The 19,878-nt window shown below is 37.9% G+C and overlaps 2 protein-coding genes across 2 annotated transcripts; both read right to left on the reverse strand.

The window, feature by feature from the left end:
- Positions 1-350: 350 nt before the first annotated feature.
- On the reverse strand, positions 351-6,613 carry LOC125678505 (acetylcholine receptor subunit beta-like 1). Its single transcript, XM_056157361.1, has 6 exons — positions 6,528-6,613; positions 6,291-6,442; positions 4,434-4,478; positions 2,869-2,978; positions 1,131-1,621; positions 351-937 (listed from the first exon to the last, which is right to left on the reverse strand). The coding sequence occupies exons 1-6, from the start codon at positions 6,553-6,555 to the stop codon at positions 624-626; spliced, it is 1,140 nt and encodes a 379-aa protein (XP_056013336.1). The 5' UTR covers positions 6,556-6,613; the 3' UTR covers positions 351-623.
- Positions 6,614-8,110: 1,497 nt separating this feature from the next.
- On the reverse strand, positions 8,111-19,276 carry LOC125681489 (neuronal acetylcholine receptor subunit beta-4-like). Its single transcript, XM_048921623.2, has 7 exons — positions 19,200-19,276; positions 18,944-19,095; positions 16,367-16,417; positions 10,499-10,543; positions 10,034-10,143; positions 8,938-9,440; positions 8,111-8,499 (listed from the first exon to the last, which is right to left on the reverse strand). The coding sequence occupies exons 1-7, from the start codon at positions 19,228-19,230 to the stop codon at positions 8,189-8,191; spliced, it is 1,203 nt and encodes a 400-aa protein (XP_048777580.2). The 5' UTR covers positions 19,231-19,276; the 3' UTR covers positions 8,111-8,188.
- Between the last annotated feature and the right edge of the window lie 602 nt (positions 19,277-19,878).

The raw sequence follows: 19,878 nt of genomic DNA on the forward strand, positions 1-19,878 counted from the left end.
TAACCTATGATTGGCGGTTACTGCTGAATCAGTGTGGCTTATAACGTGCCCACGCCTACCGTGACGCGGGATCTCCGTTTGTAAGGTCAGAACCGAATGAACCGGGACGTCTTTTCACTTCTAATACGAAGGAACAGTCAATTACCCACGTTAAACGTCTTGGGTTTGACACTGAGATCAAGAACTGAACCCGGGTCGTCCGGTTGCAAAGCGAGCGCCTTTAAAATCGCTATTGAGATTGTAGCCCAACATTTTTAACTCTCTTAATTGTGGATTCTAATACATGTTTGCATGCGTAATTATTGCATTGAATGATTTTCATGAGTTCCAATAATGATTATAATCAACGCTTTTATTTTCATCATTTATATATCTAAATTGCAAAATATACTTAAAATACTTCTATCTAAATTACAAAATATACTTAAAATACTTATATACATTGTATATCTAGATTACAAAATATACTCAAAATATGAAGTTTAAAAGAAAGTATAACTTTATCTGAAACTCTTCGAATTTTCTTATCTGAAGAAGAAATAATGATGGTCGCGAGTTTTGCAAGTAATAAGTCGAGTACATTAATCAAAATTGAAGTATAAGGGAACACAAAGGTATGGTTTCTAGGGGGACTCTTCACAATTTCTAGAAATCATTCTTGCGTTCAGAATGACGATGTTTGCTGCCAGAATCAGTATCAGTGAAATAACAAATCCCAGTCTGTTGATGAATGTCATGGATCTCAGACACCGACGCACACCCTTCTTCGCTTCACGGTTGGGGTTGTCTTTGTTGTGTTCAGGGACCATAGATTCGTCTTTGACCTTGGTCTCGGTAGACTGAGGTGACTGGTTGGTGTTCCGCATGACGTAAGCAGTGGAGGAGGAGACAATGATGGAGATGACCCCACTCACCATATGGAGCATGAAGTAGATTTCTGCAAAACATAGTAAATTATGTAATTTAGTCAAATTCTTGTGTCGGTGTCTGATTACACGTACGGAACTTACTATAATGAATCTATTTGTTGTTATATCAATAACTCTTATTAAGAACATGAGACAAAGAGGGCTACCGAAAACCTCGGTCAAATTGACAATTATACTAAAATCCAGACATGAAATACTCACCTAATGCTGGAATAACAGTCGATACTTGGGGTAAATTATCGTATAACTGTAAAAGAAAAACCATAAAGGATAGAAACAGAGACATTCCGAAGGAAATTTTCTCTCCAGCCTCGTTAGGAACCAAGAACGAAACGAGAACCAGAACAGCCTGCATGGTGGTGGGCGCTATATACAGAGTGCTGAGATACAAAGACTTCCTCTGAAGGCAAAAGTGGACCTCCTGCTTGTGATTAAATCTGATGTATACCCTATTCCAATTAGGATTGCTCTCGGAACTTCCAAACAATTTTGTGGAAGTGATTTCCATGGCTACCTCGGAGGGGGAGTAAACTTGGGATGCCAATCTGAACTTACAAAGCTGATAATCGTACGGGAAGTTGGTGGGGTCCGTGTTGCAGTGGGTGGTCAGCAAGCCATTAAAGATCGCACTGACCAACCCGTTGGAACGAACTCGTACTCGACTAAGTCCCACTTCTTGAGTAGTTGCAACTCTACAAATGTTAGACACATCTTTGATAAAAGCAGAGGAAAGAAGTAGAGTTGAGAGCTTAACATGATGACTTTGATATCTCAAAATATAAAATTTTAAGAATGTCATTTAATGCATAGTTGTGATACGGGTTACATATTTTAAGTAGATGGGATCCCCGAAAATGTTGAGTGACTTAATTTACAGTAAGTATTCTTTCATCCCTAGGCGTTCCGTTTTATATCTTTTATTAAGATACATGTACAGGGCTCATGCCTGGTGTGACTAGTCAATAGAGGATGTTTAGTCATCCCAGGGACCTGATCCCACCTCTGGCGTGTTCAGGGGTCCGTATTTGCCCTACTCTTAATTTTTTTTCTTCATAGGATTTATGAGATTGGTCGCTATTCGTTATCTTCATTTTTTCAGATGCACAATGAATTGCAATGCTACCAATGTTAGAGAACTAATTTCCAATAAAATCAAATAATCAAAGTTTATAAACATTCTTGTAATTACTATAAATTGTCATCAAAGCTCCCATTGCGTGTAAATTGAGTTACATTTTATGATACATAACCGGTCGCGGTAGCTCGATGGTAGACCGTTCGCTTTGTAACCGGGAGGTCGTGAGTTCGAGCCCGTTCGTGCCATGGTTAAAAGGCGAAGATAACGAACAGTGATCGATCTCATAACTCCTTCAAGAAATATAAAATAGAGAGTTGGACAAACACGGACCCCTGGTTATACCAGAGGTAGGATCAGGTGCCTAGGAAGAGTAAGCACCCCCTGTCGATCGGTCACACCCGCCGTGAACCCTATATCTTGATCAGGTAAACGGAGTTAGCCATTGTCAGAATCAATGTGCCGAGAACGGCCTAACAATTGGTATGAGACATTTCTGACTGTATTTGATCCAATGACAGGCTGTATTGGCAAACAAGATTGTTATAACGAACATAGAATTTGCGAAATGCTGACTTTATACGAGACTGTCCATGATCGTATCAAACCTACGATGTAAACATAGGTACCCCTGTAGTGATTGCTCCTTCGCCGAACACTCGGCATTTAGAAGTGAGAACCACGGGTCTTTCGGATAGAACCTTAAAAACGAAGGTCCCGTGTGACGTTAAAGAACCCTCATTGCTACAGTAGAGAGCACTAAGAATAGGTTTAAATTTATAATACTTCGCCTACAGCTGCTGACGTCTCAATATGAGTGAAAAATTCTCGACGGGACGTAAATCAAATAACAAACCAACCAACCTCCCAAAGACTGTAAGATCAGGGGTCCATACAAACGAAGGATCGATAACAAAACTCTGTACACCATCATAATCACTGGTGTTCCATGTTAAGAATTCGTCCGTCCAGCTCTGAAAATGTAGAAGTTTACACAATCAAGTTATGCACAGGTATTCGAATCTATACATGGTTTCGCTAGCATGTAAAGGGCACAAGACAAAGATGGTTTAATGTATGAGTCCTGCATCTGCCATATTAGGCCACCTGAGTTTGTATATTACTTAAAACAAGGCGGCGTGGTTTCTAAGATGATTACAAACAATTTCTTGCGCGCAAAAGTCGCAACACATTTTTGCGCCACCAGGATAGATGAATAATGTATAGCGGAGAAAACTAGACATCGATCCTGTGCTGACAGACGGACGGAAAGACAGGTAGACCGAAACAGTAGGAGTATCAATGACGTATTTCAAAAGGCGGAGAGATCCGACTTGGAGATTCTGGAAACCAAGAAGATGAATATAAATGTGTGCCATACCCGTAACTGTAGAAACACAACATTTCTTCTGGTAAGATCACTATTCACATAAGAATTTAAAGGATTTTTACATACTCTGCCTTGAACTTGTGAAACCTATATTTATATGATGTTGGATGAATATTTTTATTTGGAATATATTTATTGGTTGGTTGTATATTGTTTAACGTCTCTCTCGAGAATCTTTCTCTCATATGGAAACGTCACCATTGCCAGTGAAGGGATGAAAAATTTAGGCCTATACTTTGTGCTTACGGCCTTTGAGCAAGGAGGGATCTCTATCGTACAACACCTGCTGTGGACCTCGGTTTTTGCGGCCTCATCCGAAGGACCGCCTCATTTAGTCGCCTCTTACAACAAGCATGGGGTACTGAGGACCTATTCTAACCCGGATACCTACGGGATGGATTGTATTTGTAGTTCAATGTATATCTTCTTGTTGTCTTTGTATTAGGTAGAACACGAAAGGTGAAGATAACGAGCAGTGATCAATCTCATAACTCCTATCAACAATACAAAATAGAGAGTTGGGCAAACGCGGACCCCTGGACATGCCAGAGGTGGGATCATGTGCCTAGGAGGAGTAAGCATCCCCTGTCGACCGGTCACACCCGCTGTAAGCCCTATATCTTGACCAGGTAAACGGAGTAATCTGTAGCCAAAATTGGTGTGCCAAGAACGGCCTAACAATCGGTATGAGACATTTCAGACATCATTTGACCCAATGATAGGTTGTATTGACAAACTAGATCATTATAACGACCATAGAATTTGTGAAATGCTGACTTTGAACGAAATTGTTGAAACCCCTGTAACATCAACTTGTTTGTGAGTAACTAGAGTTAGTTTTCACGTACTACACATTTGTCCAGTAATATAATACCGGTCTCGGCACTTAAATTTGTACAGTTATTTGCAAAAAAGTTAATTGACAAAAGATTGACGCCTTGTAAATGATTTTATGAGTGAGAGTGAAGTCTGCACTTGTAATTTTAATGAAATGATATTTTCGCCTTTAGAATTGATATACCGGAAGTTGTATACCTACCAAATGTAAATTACAGGCTTGTGAAAAGGAACTTCCTTTTTCATCCTGAAAATGATATAGATGAATAAGTGAAAGTGATAATCCTGTAAAAGAATACAAAATTAAGAGAATGGCAAACACGGAACCTTGGATAAAGCAAAGGTGGGATCAGATGCTTTGGAGGAGTAAGCATCCCCTGTTGATCGGTCATACCTGCCGTGAGCCGTTTATCTTGATCAGATAAATGGAGTAATACATAGTCAAAATGAGTATTAAAGAACGGCCTAACAATTGGTATAAAACATGTCAGACAACATTCGACCTAGTGATAGTTTGTATTTGCTAATTAGATCATTATACTGATCATAGAATCATAGAATTTGCGAAATGTTGACTGTTGGAACCAATGTAACATCAAAATAGGCCAAAAAATACATGTGTTGATGGTCACCCGGAAATGTCATCTCCTTTCGGAACCGAAGCCGCTATTACTCCACTTCTATAGAAATGGCGACTTTCACCATTGGTGGTTGTGAAAACGGCAAGTGTTTTATCTCTGACCGTCAAAGAATATGCCCACCTGAAAGAGCCGATAAGAGTTATTGCACCATTCCAAAATTCTACGGCATTTACAGATATTTTCAACCAATGCCATGACTTCAATCTAAAGAACCCGTTGGGATTCGGGCTAGAATAGGTCCTCAGTACCCCTTGCTTGTCACAAGGGGCGACTGAACGGGGCGATTCGTTGGATGAGTCCACAAAAACTGAGTCCCCGTGTCACAGCAGGTGTGGCACGATAAAGAACCCTCCCTTCTTAAAGGCCGTAAGCGCCGAGCACAGGGCTAAATTTCGCAGCCCTTCACCGGCAATGGGATTGGTGACGTCGCCATATCAGTGAAACAATTCTCGGGGAGATGTTAAACGTAACCAACCAACCAACCAAAGAACAATGAACGTGAAGTTGTGGGGAAATTGCACGAGATAATACCATCCCTAGCAATTGGTGAGGTTATTTAAAACTGTCAAGATATACAAGTACACAAATAATAATACACTAAATAGCAAAAATAAAATTCGACCTACCGATCCTATTTTGTTCTGAATAAAAGGTGCATGTTACCTTAAACACATGTATTTTTTTTGTCTTAGCCAGCCTCGATATGAATAAATCATTTTTCATTCAACAAATGCACATGTACTAGTACATCTTTATATAGAGAGATTGAGTTCAAGTTACCCATCGCGGTAGTATAGTGGTTAGGGCCGGTAGCGTTGGATTCTCGATCCCGAGGTTTAACACAGGTAGTGGCTGGACCTTCACTGAGTTCCCGGTATTGTAGGTGAACGTTACGGGTGCTTTGCATTGTTAAAAGGCGAAGATAACGAACAGTGATCAATCTCATAGCTCCCATAAGGAATACAAAACAGAGAGTTGGGCAAACACGGACCCCTAGACACACCAGAGGTGGGATCAGATGCCAAGGAGGAGTAAGCATCCCCTGTCGACCGGTCATACCCGCCATGAGCCCGATGTCTTGATCAGGTAAACGGAGTTATCCGTAGTCAAAATCAGTGTGCCACGAACGGTCTAACAATCGGTATGAAACACGTCAGACAGCATATGACATTCAAAACGGAGGTCCCATGTTACGGTAGGTATTGACACGATAAAGAACCATCATGCATTGCTTTAAGAGCTATGCGTAGGTGAAAAATTGTGACACTTCACCTAAAACTGGTGACGTCTACACATAAGTGAGTGAGACGTGAAATAACAACTACAAAAACAACTGTAGTTTTTTATATATACATATGAGCAGTAGTAAAAAAGTCTACTACATTTTTTTAAAATCAGAGTTTTGGTAATGTACTCACTAAATCGGTGACAAACACACTGGTAACACCAATCTGTACGTTCACGGTGTGGGAGGTATTGATGCGCGGTCGGACCGTTTTATCAAACACAGAAGGGTCCAATAGATTCCTCTTCAGATCCACTTCATTCACAGACAGGATGGGACGAATCCCTTGAAATGAGGACAGTCTCGTAATACTCTCTTGTAATGAATTATTGAGAAAAATTAGGAATTCTACATAAAAAAGAATACTCACCAAGTAAAATCAGCAGATACCAACTCATACCCGTGCAACGTTTGCTTAATTCCACAATACGTTTTGTTCGTTAATGGGTATCTTTGATGCATAATATGGTTTGTTTATATAAACCTCAAATGTAAATAGTGAATTACCGATTAAATCTAATGCACCGAGAAATAAAAAAGGATTTTCTGATTCTTGGAGGGCAACAGTTTTATTCAAACGATTGTTTAAAATCTTTTATGGTGATTAGTGGTTGATGGTATCTAGTCTATTTACAGAATGTGTCAATAGTTTTCATTAGAATAATTCCACCATAATGAAACAATAATGTTTTATGCATAACGTCATAATGATCTTATTTGCAAATACAGTCAGTCCATTAGGTAGGATGGTTTCTGAAGTGTTTCATTGTTAGGCCGTACTTTTTATACTGAATGTGATTACGGATTACTCCGTATACCTCATCAAGACAGAGGACTCACGTCGGTCTCCTCCAAGGCACCAGATAACGTTTGATGTTTTCAGGGGTCCATTCTAGCTTTGATTTAGTATTTTTGTATTATCATTCACTGTCTTTACCTTTCTTTATAGTACTGATGCTATGTTCATGCAAAATCTACTTGAAACGACCATATATATCAGTAGTGTAGGAATATTTGCTATATTGACAGCTATTGTTCATACATACTAACACAAATCTTTTGTTATCTTGTTTTTTATTGTGTCTGGGATTTTGACATACCTGATGATACACTCTTCAAAATGACCACTGTCCAGTCACTGATAAGATGTACAGTAGTGTGACATAAATGAGTTCACAAAATAGCCGACCGTCAAGTCAATCACAGTAACACCTGATTCTAACCGCCTGTTTTGTATCAACGGAAAATTCACTTACAGATGGAGTTAGTACTTTGTAATATGACCTCGGGTACGTAGCACAATGCAAATTTTCCTTATAAAGGCTCCAAATGGAATATAAAGGTAGGCCACTGCAAATGTAATGTACAACTCTCTCCAGGTCATTGGCATTTCGGATTTAATTTGTTTGTATCTACATCCGAAGTTTTATTACTTTCCAGGCATTTTCAATGATCATGTTAATGTCTGGACTTTGTGGAGGCCATGCGAGTCTGTTGATACTGTTTTTTGTGTTATTCTTATAGTCACACACGCACATACACACACGCACGCATACAAATGTACTCACTCACACAGAATTATGTGCAGACAAGTCACAGCCTGAAACAGTGCCGTGTTGATTTGTTTTTGTGCTTTACAATTTTTGCATCCCATTGTACACTTAGAGACGCCATCAGCTGCAGATAGAATTAAAACACAACTCTCAGTATAACGTAGATCGATTCAGAGGTCTTCTAGAACTTTAAATCTGTAAAAAATACGTACATATTTTTTCCATTTCTTTTATCTCCTAATCATTATATTGTTACAATAATATGCTATAGAAATTTTTGTGAGCGACTTATTTCCAATGATAGCATTGTATGAATAGATATGCAAGGTTGAAATACTCAACGAAGAAAAGGAAAAGAACTATCATTAGAAATGAAATCAAAACAAAAAAGAAACCAAGACATCGGAAGCATGCATTTATTATCCAACCTCGAGACTGACTTACATGTAACAGAAAAGTCATTTTGCAATACTTGTAATTATTCAGGATAGATACAACCAGTGGAAACCAGTGTTGCGTTTATCATTACGCTGTTTGCTGTCAGAATTAAAAGGAACGACACGAAAAATCCAAATCGGTTGAGGAATATCCCGGATCTGAGTCGCCCATTAGGATTCTTCATTACTTTTCTGTCGGTTTTGTCGTTTTTGTCAAGGACCATTGCTACGTCCTTGACCTTGGTTACGGTGGACTGAGGTGATTGGTCGGTTTTGTGTATGACGTAAGCCGTGAAGGAGGAGACAACCACAGAAATGACGCCACTGACCATGTGGAGCATATAGTAAATCTCTGCAAAATATCATAAAATGTATAATTCAGTTCTGTCAATGATATGTATTTCACAAAATTATATATTAATTCATTTAGATAGCTCTTTAATTTCTGAAGAAAACCGAGGCAAAAGAAAAACATATTTTCGCGGCAGATCCGAAATGAAGGCAATTAGAAGTAACAAGTAATTAAGTAAGATCTAGCAGGTATTATGAAACAACTTTCATTCGCATGCAAGCCGTTTTCGCGAGAACCTCATGGTCGCGAACATTTCTCGCCGAAAACCAGTTATTTAATCTCCTTTGCATTGTAAAATTACCTCGATCGCAAAATTTCGTCGCAGCGAACCAGATTGTCACTGATAAGTAGCGAAATAAAGTTGGTCTGCAGTGCATGTATTGCATTCAAACTGAAAAATGATAAATTTGTTTGAAATTAATTTCTCATAAAACATACCCAATGCAGGAACAGAGGTGGACACTTGAGGTAAATGTCCAATTAACTGCAACAGGCAAACCATGAAGGATAGGAACAGAGACATTCCAAAGGAAATTTTCTCCCCAGCTTCACTAGGAATCACGTAGGAGATCAGAACTAGGACAGCAAGCATGGTTGTGGGCGCCATATATAGAACAGTGAGATAGAGAGGCTTCCTTCGAAGGCAGAAAAACACCTCCTGGTAACCGTAGGATGTATTTCTCAGTTTGATGTCTACTAAATCCCAGGTAGGGTTACCTTCTTGTTCTTTGTCTATTTTCACGGAGGTGATTTCTATGAAGACATCTAAGCTGGAGTAGATCTGGGAACCCACTTTGACAGTACAAAGCTGATAATCAAACGGGAAGTAGGCGGGATTTGAGCTGCAGTGGGTAGTCAACAGTCCTGAAAACAACGTACTGACCGATCCATTTGACTGAACTTGAACACGACTAAAATCAACTCCTTGATTACCCTCCATTCTGAAATATAAAGGAGGAAGCCATTGTGTAACGTTGTTAACAGCTAACAGATCTGAGATCAGAATCTCCTGTATCTCCTACATCCGCCAACACTTTACAAACAGGTACGAGATCTTTACGTTTTGCACTATATGATGTTTTGGAAATAGGGATAAGTTGTATGTTTTCATCAGTTACATAAAGTGAGATGTTTTTGATTAGCTGAATGAGTATCATCTAAACTTACTTGTCCCAATTAATTATACTAATAGGAAAATCACTGACGCATAGAAATATAGCTCTAATTTAAGATATCTTGTGATTTTGTTTGTTTAAACTCCATTCGATAATTTGTCTCTCATAAAGAAACATGACCCTATGGAATGACTGATTAGATCATAACAATGTCATTCAGTGACAATTCACCCAAGCATCTCATTTGGATTAATTGACCATATCTTGAAAAAATAAACTCCGTTCTGAACAAATTTGCGCTAAGTTTTACGTGAAGAAAATCAATTACTACTTCATTTACAAAATATATATGCTGATACATGAAATTAATATTTAGTAATATTTGAATATCCCAGATTTTTCACCGTCATAATGAGTACCTCCCAAAAATTGTGACATCGGGGGTCCAAAGAAATGATGGGTCCATAACAAAACTATCTACGCCTTCATAATGACTGGCATTCCACGTCAAAAATTCGTCATCCCAGTTCTGAAAAAGATATTTTAAACTCTCTGTTATAAAGTGTCAATAATAATGAATCTGTTCATCATCCTGATTCCTATCTACTCAAGAATAATGATATGATGACAAGTTTTCTCGTCTAATTTACATGAGATATTTATAATGTAAACCAACTTTTATTCGCGACGACTATATTTCGCAATTTACCAGTGATAATCTGATTTGTTGTGACTAATCTTTGCAACTGAGATAATTCTAAACAAATACAAAAGACATTATAAAGGATTGGTTCGCGGCGAGAAATTTTTACGCCTATGAGGTTTTCGTGGACCTCGCAAAGAATTCTTGCACGCCAATCAAAGTGGGTTTACAGTATACTTACCAACAGAAGAATACATGCTTGAGAAAAGGAACTTTCTCTTTCTTTCTGAAAAAATGATAACAAGAAATACTGGTACAAAATGGAATAGATATAAGAGTCGAGGAAAGCGGATCAATATTTGGGATTTCCTAGGGTTGGTTAACAGGAAGAAGAGCATGTTAATCTAAACGAGGATCACTTCATTCAAAGAACAGGTCACCACAATGTTTGCACCGTACCCTTGGTGAAAAATACAGCACGGTCTATGATAAAGGACAACGGATTCATCATTACATCATTCTTCCATATGACTATTGAAAAATATAAAAAGAGAAAGAGGCTTGAAAACGACAGTCTTCAAAAAATGAGTAACTGTGGATCCCTGTGAAATCCGTGACTCCTGTCAACACCCGTTTATTGGATCGCTTAGCGTCTTTTTAAGAGGCACCTGACAGCTTACAGAACTTATTACCTACCATTGCCGAAGTTGGATTCTTTTACAAAGGTATGGGATATAGTGTCGGTTGTTTTCATTGCACATTAAGTCTCAATCATCGAGAGCGCTAGGACGATCCTTGGATAGAACATGCTTATTGTCGTCCTCGCTGTGATTATGTGGTGTGTAATAAAAGTACTAAATGGGTATGATAAGGTTTCAACGCGTATACCAGAGCTAAAAACAGTGATAAAAAATGGGGAAACTTAGCTGCCTTTACACGATAGAGAGAATTCGACGTGTCCACGGAAATGTCACATTTGTTTAGAACGAGACTTGGAAATTGCTTTTTGTACTTTGTGGACATTTATGTTCTTGTCCTATGTGTACTACAGTACTTGAAAATTGTTATATTCATAGACAAACTGTTGTAGAAACTGTTCGTATTTTAGTTGTTGATAAAAATTTGTGATGTCCTTGAAGTTCAGTAATGTATCAAAATATCTGCTTACGAGACATTTGCTTCGTTTTAGTAAACATGAATTTACTATGGTGGTAGCGGGTCCCTCAAAATCTGGTAAAACAGTAAAAAAATCTACAATATGCAATGGATTTCATCTCTTCCAGAACAAATAGTATGGTGTTATCAAGAATGGCAACCAGCTTACGAATCATCTCAATTTGCGAAATGCTGATTTTAAACGAGACTGTTGGAACCCCTGTACCATCACATTTATTCACAATATTCCCAAAGACGACGAGAAATTAATGACTGAACTCAGTACTCTACATTTACTCAGTTTTGATATGATGGGGCAATGTCACACGATCTATTTCAGATTGGTTTACACGGAAAACACATTATCGAAATTCCAGTGTTATTTATATCACGCAAAATCTCTTTGATCTAATTGTGCAACATCGCACCGTCAGTCTGAATGTAGATTTTTTGATGTTGTTTAAAAATCCTAGATATGAATTTGAGATTGGAGTGGTAAGTCGACTTTATAATTTGCCTCATTTACTACCAGCGTATGATGAAGCCAATAGTATTCCTCACGAGTATTTGCTGGTAGATTTGAGTTCTCCAACACCTGAGGAATTATGAATAACTGTTTGATTAAATTAAAGGGTAGGACGACAGCCGATGATAGACGGACATTGGGCATCTTTAAACGTCTTCGAAAATAAACACACTCAAATCAGAACTCAAGACCCACGGAGCACAAGCAATAGGAATCAGTGGTAAAAAAAATAAAGTAGGAATCAGAGAGCATAGGGGCTTTTCACCGAAACTACTCAAAGTGGCAAGCAAACAAAGAAGAAGAAGCGAGAAAAGGAATTGTTTACTGATTTACTTAAAACAGAGGCTAAACAAGCTTTGAAAGCTACAGCTATGACGGAATTAGATGTTTTAGAAGATAAGAGATCTCTTAAAAACACACTTAAGACACATGGAATACAAGCCGCTGAAAATACATTAGCTCTGGTGTAACAGCATTTCTCCTAGACCGCTCTCTTAGCGCGCGGAGAATGCAAAAAAAAGTGCCATAAACAATGTTTACAAGAATTATGGAAACGGATGACCCAGTTTTCACAGATAACCAGTTATCGGTATCAGAATCTAGGCAAGGTCTAGAAGTTGGTGGGAACTTCGTCCGGAATGGTCTTCTGATCTTCTTGGTTCTCTTTTCTTTCTTATATCTTCTGAGATTTCTCAAGTGGGTTACAAATAGCGGAATGACAGTAATCAATCTCATAACTCCTACAAGCAATACAAAATAGAGTAGGGAAACACGACCCTGGATATACCAAAGGTGGGAACAGGTGCCTGGGAGGAGTAAGCATTCCTTGTCGACTTGTCATACCCGCCGTGTGTCCTATATCTTGATCAGGTAAATGGAGTTATCCGTAGTCAAAATCAGTGTGTCAAGAACAACAATCGCTATGAAACATGTCAGACAGCATTTGGCCCAATGATAGGTTGTATTGGCAAATTACATCGTTATGACGACCATAGAATTTGCGAAATGCTGACTTTAAACAAGGCTGTTGAAACCCCTGCACCATAAACTTCGCAACTAGGTTAAGGGCTTCCATAGTAAAATGCACAATAATCATGGGGTGAAATTGCCCTTCAAATTAACAGGTATCATTACACTTGTTACGGTTAAACACCGAAACGATACTACCAATATGTTGACTGTGACTGAGGTACCGTAAGTTCCCCTCATGGTAATTTCCTGTGACGTCAGTTGAATATCGCGTAACACTTTATTTTTGGAAAATAGCAAGAGGCCCTACTTGTGAACAAAGGTTCAGGTTCATGCAGGTAACCAGCTGAATTTCTATTGATATACTCAGAAATAAATAAAATCCTTAACATGAAAAGTGTGGGGATCAAATGCATACTCAAACTAAACATGCTATAATTCATTAACATATCAACAGTCATCAACGAATTACCGGGGTTGTCCACATTCCTATACATATCATACCGTTAATATACAAGACAGAAATTCGTCTCTGCACTTTTCAAACGCATGAATATATCTAGAATATATTTAAGAAAAATTCATAATTTTTTTTTTATAGCAGATGAACCTGCACTTTGCCACTGTTCCTGTAGTATGACATTGTTTTTGTACATAATGAATTTTTTTTAAAACGCATCAGTCATTCAGATTAGAGGCGATTTCAAGGTTACAATATAGTATGAATATCACCTTCGTGCATACTAAATACTAAAAATGGAGAATGATTTGATATTATAAAGGAATATTATATATAATCATTTGACAAGAAATGATTTCACATATACAGCTTATCACTTGATAACAGTAGAAAATAAGGACAAAATATTATGACACTTTTTCCGCGATACAACTATCAGTACATGACATTGTACGTTGTGACGTACTTTTTCATCGTCATATGGTGCAAAGTGCACAAAGGTACATTCATAACAGCACTGTGATTATTTTCGGATAACTTTAAATGAGCTGCGTTGTTTGTCAGTAGCCTGCCTCGATTTACAAACTGAACATATGCAGAACCAGCTCTTGCGTATCGAATCAGTTGAGAGATATAAACACCATATGCAGGTGATAATGGAATATTGCTACATAAATACGGGAATTTGACGATGAAGAAGCTGAAATCATCCTGTTTGTCATACAGTTGAGTTGTCAGTTTGTCGTTAATATCTAACATCTATGTTTTCTATTCTATCTTAATATGAAGCAGAAGTGGATGTCCGTTATATCGAATTCTTTGGGAAATATCGAATCGACATATGAATGAAAATTAGCATTGTTAATAGATGTAAAACTTATACGGTACCAAATTTGATGCACCAGATGCGTATTTCGACAAATAATGTCTCCTCAGTGATGCTTAACCGAAATTTTTGAAATCCGAAATAACATAAACTTGTAGGCCCTAAGAGCTATTTTAGGGGAAAACAGAGTGCCAAAAAACGTGGAGTCAAATTCGTCTAAGGATAAGAGCTATGCATGAGGGAGATAATCCTTAATTTTGAAATGAATTTCTAAATTTTATCACAGCAATTAAATATACACCTAGTAACGAAGTACTTAGATATATCTAAGTGTCACATTGAGGGCAGAGATATATTCTTATACTACGAACACATGGAGAATTTTTTTTATCGTGCTAGACCTCAAGGAATAAAAGTAGGAGGGAATGAAAGGGGTCGAATCGGGGTGAAACGGACGATGTACAGTAGATGACATCGTTTTTTAACAGATTTCAATCAACATTGCAGTGATTTCTCGAACAGCAGTAAAATAAAGTATTATGTTAGAGTTGGAGATTCATAAAACACAACACGAGTAATGCGTTTTATTCATGTAACATAAAATATAACACACGATAATTAAAACAATGTCATTCACATTGAATGTGACGCAGTTTCCTGTAATTTGATGTACATGTCCCGAAGACACTCCGATGCTCTCGATCCATGTAGATCTATTGCAGAGTTCTCTTTAATTCCTCCCCATTATATAAACCAGCATCAATCTCTCGCGCCCGATGCGCTTCTCGATCAAATGCTTGCATAGCCATGTATATTGCTCTATATGGTCATAGGAAATAATTCTGATCAAAATAGTCTTTGACAACTTTATATATCATGTTCCTATCCTGAAGACACTTCACGTTGATGGTTTCAATTTCTGTATACATGTATTTATGTGACATGGTTCTCTTTAATTCTCCCCACTTGCTATGGATCATCATCAATTCCTCGCTGTTGAGGCTGTTCTCCCTCAAATGCTCGCATTGGCATGCATATTCGTCTATGGTCGTAATAAATACTCCTGATAAAACATTGTCTTTTGCAAATTGAAATCCTGGATTATCATCCATTTTCTCGATACACTGCAATACTACATACAAAACGTTTTCTGCTATGTTACTAATTTCAGCCATGACCCATAAATGAATGAAAATCAAAATGATAAAAGTCCCTAACAATTCATGTACATATCCTGAAGAGTCTCCACTTTAATAGCTGCTGCATTTCCGACATGGTTTTTTTTAATACCTCCAAATGAATTATGATCATGATCTTTCCTGAGCATGTTTTACTTATCTAGCGATATTCGTTTATGACCTGGTATTCCTTCTTGAAAACAACTTTGGCAGCTGTATTTTCTTTTCTCCAACCCGCTGCACTATATATTTTGTTAGCTTTTTCTGCGATGTTTGAAGTTCAAGTCATGACTCGAAAAGTGAACAAAAGTATAAATGACCAAACATCTTTATATACATTTACATTGCACGCAAGAGTTCCATGTAACCTGTCTGTAGACAACCTGCCCGGATGATTTCTATTTCTCTGGCTTGGTCTGACATGGTTTTCTTAAGCTCCTCAACGTATAAATTAATCATAATTAATAGTACCGAGTTGGTCTTTTTCGCTAATGAACTGCTTCGTTGAAAACTACAAAGTTTTTTTTTTTTTTATCTCAGATAATACAAAACGCACATAGTTTTTAGCGTCTTGATATTTAGCTGTATGTTGTACGGCCTTAATACACTGCATGGTATAAGCACACCCATCTAACTATGGTTTTAAACGTTCCACCTATGGTGAATAAATCAGACAAGAAAAGCTTTTACAGGAAACGTTCATCAGAGTGCAGATAATGTTCTAGAATAGGATTTTTCCATGATGCAATACGTTTTTCCAGACAAGTTGTTTTTTACATGATGCAATAGAATGTTCCAGAAATGTTTGCTGGCAAGGGAAATAAATCCCGAGTGTCAGAACTCATTCTGTCTCCAGATACCTACCAGTATACATGGCTTAGAAGCAAGTAAACTTTGTAGAAAGAAAATAAACCTTATGATACTACAGCAGCTGGCTCCACAGCAAGATTACATTGACAACCAGCTGCAGATGGGACATAACACGGATTACTTACCCAACCAGGATCCTTCCAATCCTGTCTTGGAATTCTATTTCCCGAACTTGCCTGAAACACAAGACGCAACAGAACTAGACCTTGGAATGTACAATACCCCCATGACCACGGAAGATTTCGCGATTATTTTCATCAACTTAGACAGCATTATTCACAGAATAAATATAATGATTAACGATATCGCTAACCACACCACCTAACCCATAGGAACAAAGAAACTAGTACCAGCAGCGTTAGCAAGACCAATGTAAGCTCCAACCAAACCCACAGGAACGAAAACTTTCAACCTCTGTTACAAATGCGTGAAATAAGCCACTGTACTGGTCACCAGGCAAGAAAAACGAAGAGAAGGATCCCTGTTATGAGTGTGGAAAATTATGCCACTGGATCAGTGAGTGCCCGGGGTATGACAAATAATTGGCCGCCAAGGTCCCTAAGATACATGACATCCCTTAACGACAGAACCTGAGGAGGATTCCATGAGATGAAAAATCCTGCCCCCCCCCCCCCCCCCCCCATAGTGGTGCGATTCAAATCCTCCTCCTCCAAAAAAGAGGAAATCGAGGAAGAAGAAAAAGCGAAATCAGTCATTTAGATATATCGACGACGTATTATTCATTAAAAATAATAATTTTCATTCATATGTCGATTCGACATATCTCAGTGAACTCGAAATAAAGGACACTACAGAGTTGTCCACTTCTGCTTCATACTTAGATATTTTATTGAAAATAGATATTAACGGCAAACTAACAACTCAACTTTATGACAAACGGGATGATTTCAGCTTCTCCATCATCAACTTCCCATATTGATGTAGCAATATTCCATTATTACATGAATATGGTGTTTATATCTCTCAGCTGATTCGATACGCAAGAGTTTGTTCTGTATATGGTCAGTTTTTTAATCAAAGAAGGCTACTAGCAAACAAGCGGATGGTGTAGGGGTTCCAACAGTATCGTTTAAAGTCAGCATTTCGCACATTCGATCTAGTTCGCCAATACAACCTATCATTGGGTCAAATGCTGTCTGACGTGTTTCATACCAATTCTTAGGCCGTTCTTGGCACACTAATTTTGACTACGGATAACTCCTTTTATCTGATCAAATTATAGGGCTCACGGCTGGTGTCACCGGTCGACTGGGAATGCTTACTCTTCCTGATCCAACCTCTGGTGTTTCCAGGGGTCCGTGTTTGCCCAACTATCTGTTTTGTATTGCTTGTTGGATTTACGAAATTGATCATTGTTCGTTATCTTCACCTTTCACGTGTGTTACTGTGTTCTTAAAACTGTGACCGTTTTCCCTAAGAACAACTTGTAAAAACGGTATTCATTAAAAACTGTCTAAAATTGTTTTAAAAGAAAGGTGGAAAGAAAGAACAGTGTTCTTTAATGTTCAATAAAAATGATAAGCTAAAACACGAGTTATTATTTATGTTACCACGGTTATTGCAAAAATCAAAGCAATGCTGCGTTCACTATTCTGCGATATACCTTCATAAGTAATAACTGAGTCTGATTATCAGACAATTGATACACATTCCGCTTGCACTTTGTGTTTAGTTGATACAACAGTAACTGATACTTCAATTTTATAATTAACCAATTTATATTGCATAACAAATTTATAAACGAGCGAAGAACATATGTCATTTAATATAAATAAATTGACTGCATTCCGAGATCGATACACATGTAAACAAACATGTCGATGCACGGACAAGTTAACCTCTTCCACGTAAATATGTATAGTTTTCTTGGATTGTGTTTTCAAAGCAGTTGATTTAATACGTCATTATTAAACTAAATACTTGAAATAGTTTTCAAAATAGGTCTAGTATACCTTACCATCTCGCTCTTTTCTTCCGCAGTCCAGCCCGTTTCGGAAACTGACATGATGTCACAATGACCCCATTCGTAGCTGCATGGGTAAATATTTGGCTGTATATTTCTGGGCCGTAGTAGAATAGAAATAAAGTTCTTCTTTTCTTGCATGATGCAGGATAACCTCCTTGGTCTCGAAATGTTGTTCTCGGCGAACGCATCAACCTTATATTTCAGAACAACATTTCTCAATCTCAGAGGTTATCCTGCAACAAATATGAAAACGCGATCTTTATTTCTCAAACATATCATAACACTGACGATTCATTACGTCATGCCACTCCGATTTAATCAAACTTTTCATTATTACGTCATCCCTCTCCAGGTTTTATCGATTTTCCCCTTGCCGTCATAGTGCTCCGTTACGTCATTGGTCCAGAGCTCAGTACACATCCAAAAGTGCACTCCATTGACCTCCACAAGTGTACTCAGTTGACCCATCCATGTAGGCCAGGTATACTACTCAAACTTGTATTTATATTGTATTTTTGATGCACGTAATCGTATTAAACCATCCTCAATAACTGCTTCTTAATATTAGTAGAAAACCCAAGTGTAAGAATAATACATCTCTGTTTTTTCGCAGGAGAGGCATCATCTTAAATGCATATCTATTTTGTTTTTCGACATGTGAAATAAAACTACAAAATCAGATATCTTCTTGAAATGTAAAAAAAACTTTACATACCAAACTGATGACGTTCACGCTGGTCAGTTCAATCCGCACGTTCACGATGTGGGAGGCATTGATGCGCGGTCGAACAAACTTATCATACACAGCAGGGTCCAACAGACTCCGCCTCAGATCGACTTCATTCAGAGAAAGAGTGGAGGGAATGCCTTCAAACGAAGAAGTTTATTTTGAAAATCTACAAAAATATCTATTTCAATATTCACCTTCAGTTGTCTTTTGTTAAGTTGCAGCATACGCAAATACTACTCACACCAAAAAATTATCAGCAGGTTAAAATTCATTCTTAGAATATTTGATTCTTGTCACGTCCTGGAATCACTTACAAATGATCAATTTGAACTATAGCATGAAACGGAATATGCATCACGTGCAAATTATAAATTACCATCATTCTAATGATCGAGAAACTACGAAAGCCGATTCGGATCAAAGAAAATAATTCACGTTACTACGACAAAAATGCTGTCTGATGCGTTTCATAATTTTTACGCCGTTCTTAAACACTGATTTTGACTACGGATTACTCCGTTTACTTGATGAAGATATAGGGTTCTCGGCCGGTGTGACCGGTCGACAGGGGATGCTTACTCCTCCTAGGCACCTGATCCCAACTCAAGTGTATCCAGAGGTCCGTGTTTGATCCCACCTTTGGTATGCAAGGGTACGTGTTTGCCTAGCTCTTAATTTTGTATTCCTTATAGGAGTTAAGAAATTGCTCACTTTTCGCTATCTTCACCTATTCATGACTTCATAGAGGCTAATAAAGACTTTGATGAAAACAGCCATTCATCTTAAATTACTGACAAAATTTGTTTAAAGTAAGAGAGGAAATCGTGTAATTCATTCAATACCTCCTTCCCTTCCCCATGAACTTGATGCTTATTTATCTCTAGATTTGATATCAGCATCACTGCTACTTTGAAAAGAAT

The sequence above is a fragment of the Ostrea edulis genome, chromosome 2 (genome assembly GCF_947568905.1).
Source record: "Ostrea edulis chromosome 2, xbOstEdul1.1, whole genome shotgun sequence".
NCBI classification, from domain to species: Eukaryota; Metazoa; Mollusca; class Bivalvia; order Ostreida; family Ostreidae; genus Ostrea; species Ostrea edulis.

Coding starts and splice junctions, on each gene's coding strand:
- LOC125678505 (XM_056157361.1), bottom strand. CDS start 6,555: ATGAGTTGGTATCTGCTGATTTTACTTG. Junction 1,622..2,868: donor GATCTTACAGTCTTTGGGAG/GTTGGTTGGTTT, acceptor TAACATTTGTAG/AGTTGCAACTACTCAAGAAG. Junction 938..1,130: donor GACTGTTATTCCAGCATTAG/GTGAGTATTTCA, acceptor TATGTTTTGCAG/AAATCTACTTCATGCTCCAT.
- LOC125681489 (XM_048921623.2), bottom strand. CDS start 19,230: ATGAATTTTAACCTGCTGATAATTTTTTGGT. Junction 10,544..16,366: donor ATTGGAAGGATCCTGGTTGG/GTAAGTAATCCG, acceptor TCATTTTTTCAG/AAAGAAAGAGAAAGTTCCTT. Junction 8,500..8,937: donor CACCTCTGTTCCTGCATTGG/GTATGTTTTATG, acceptor GATATTTTGCAG/AGATTTACTATATGCTCCAC.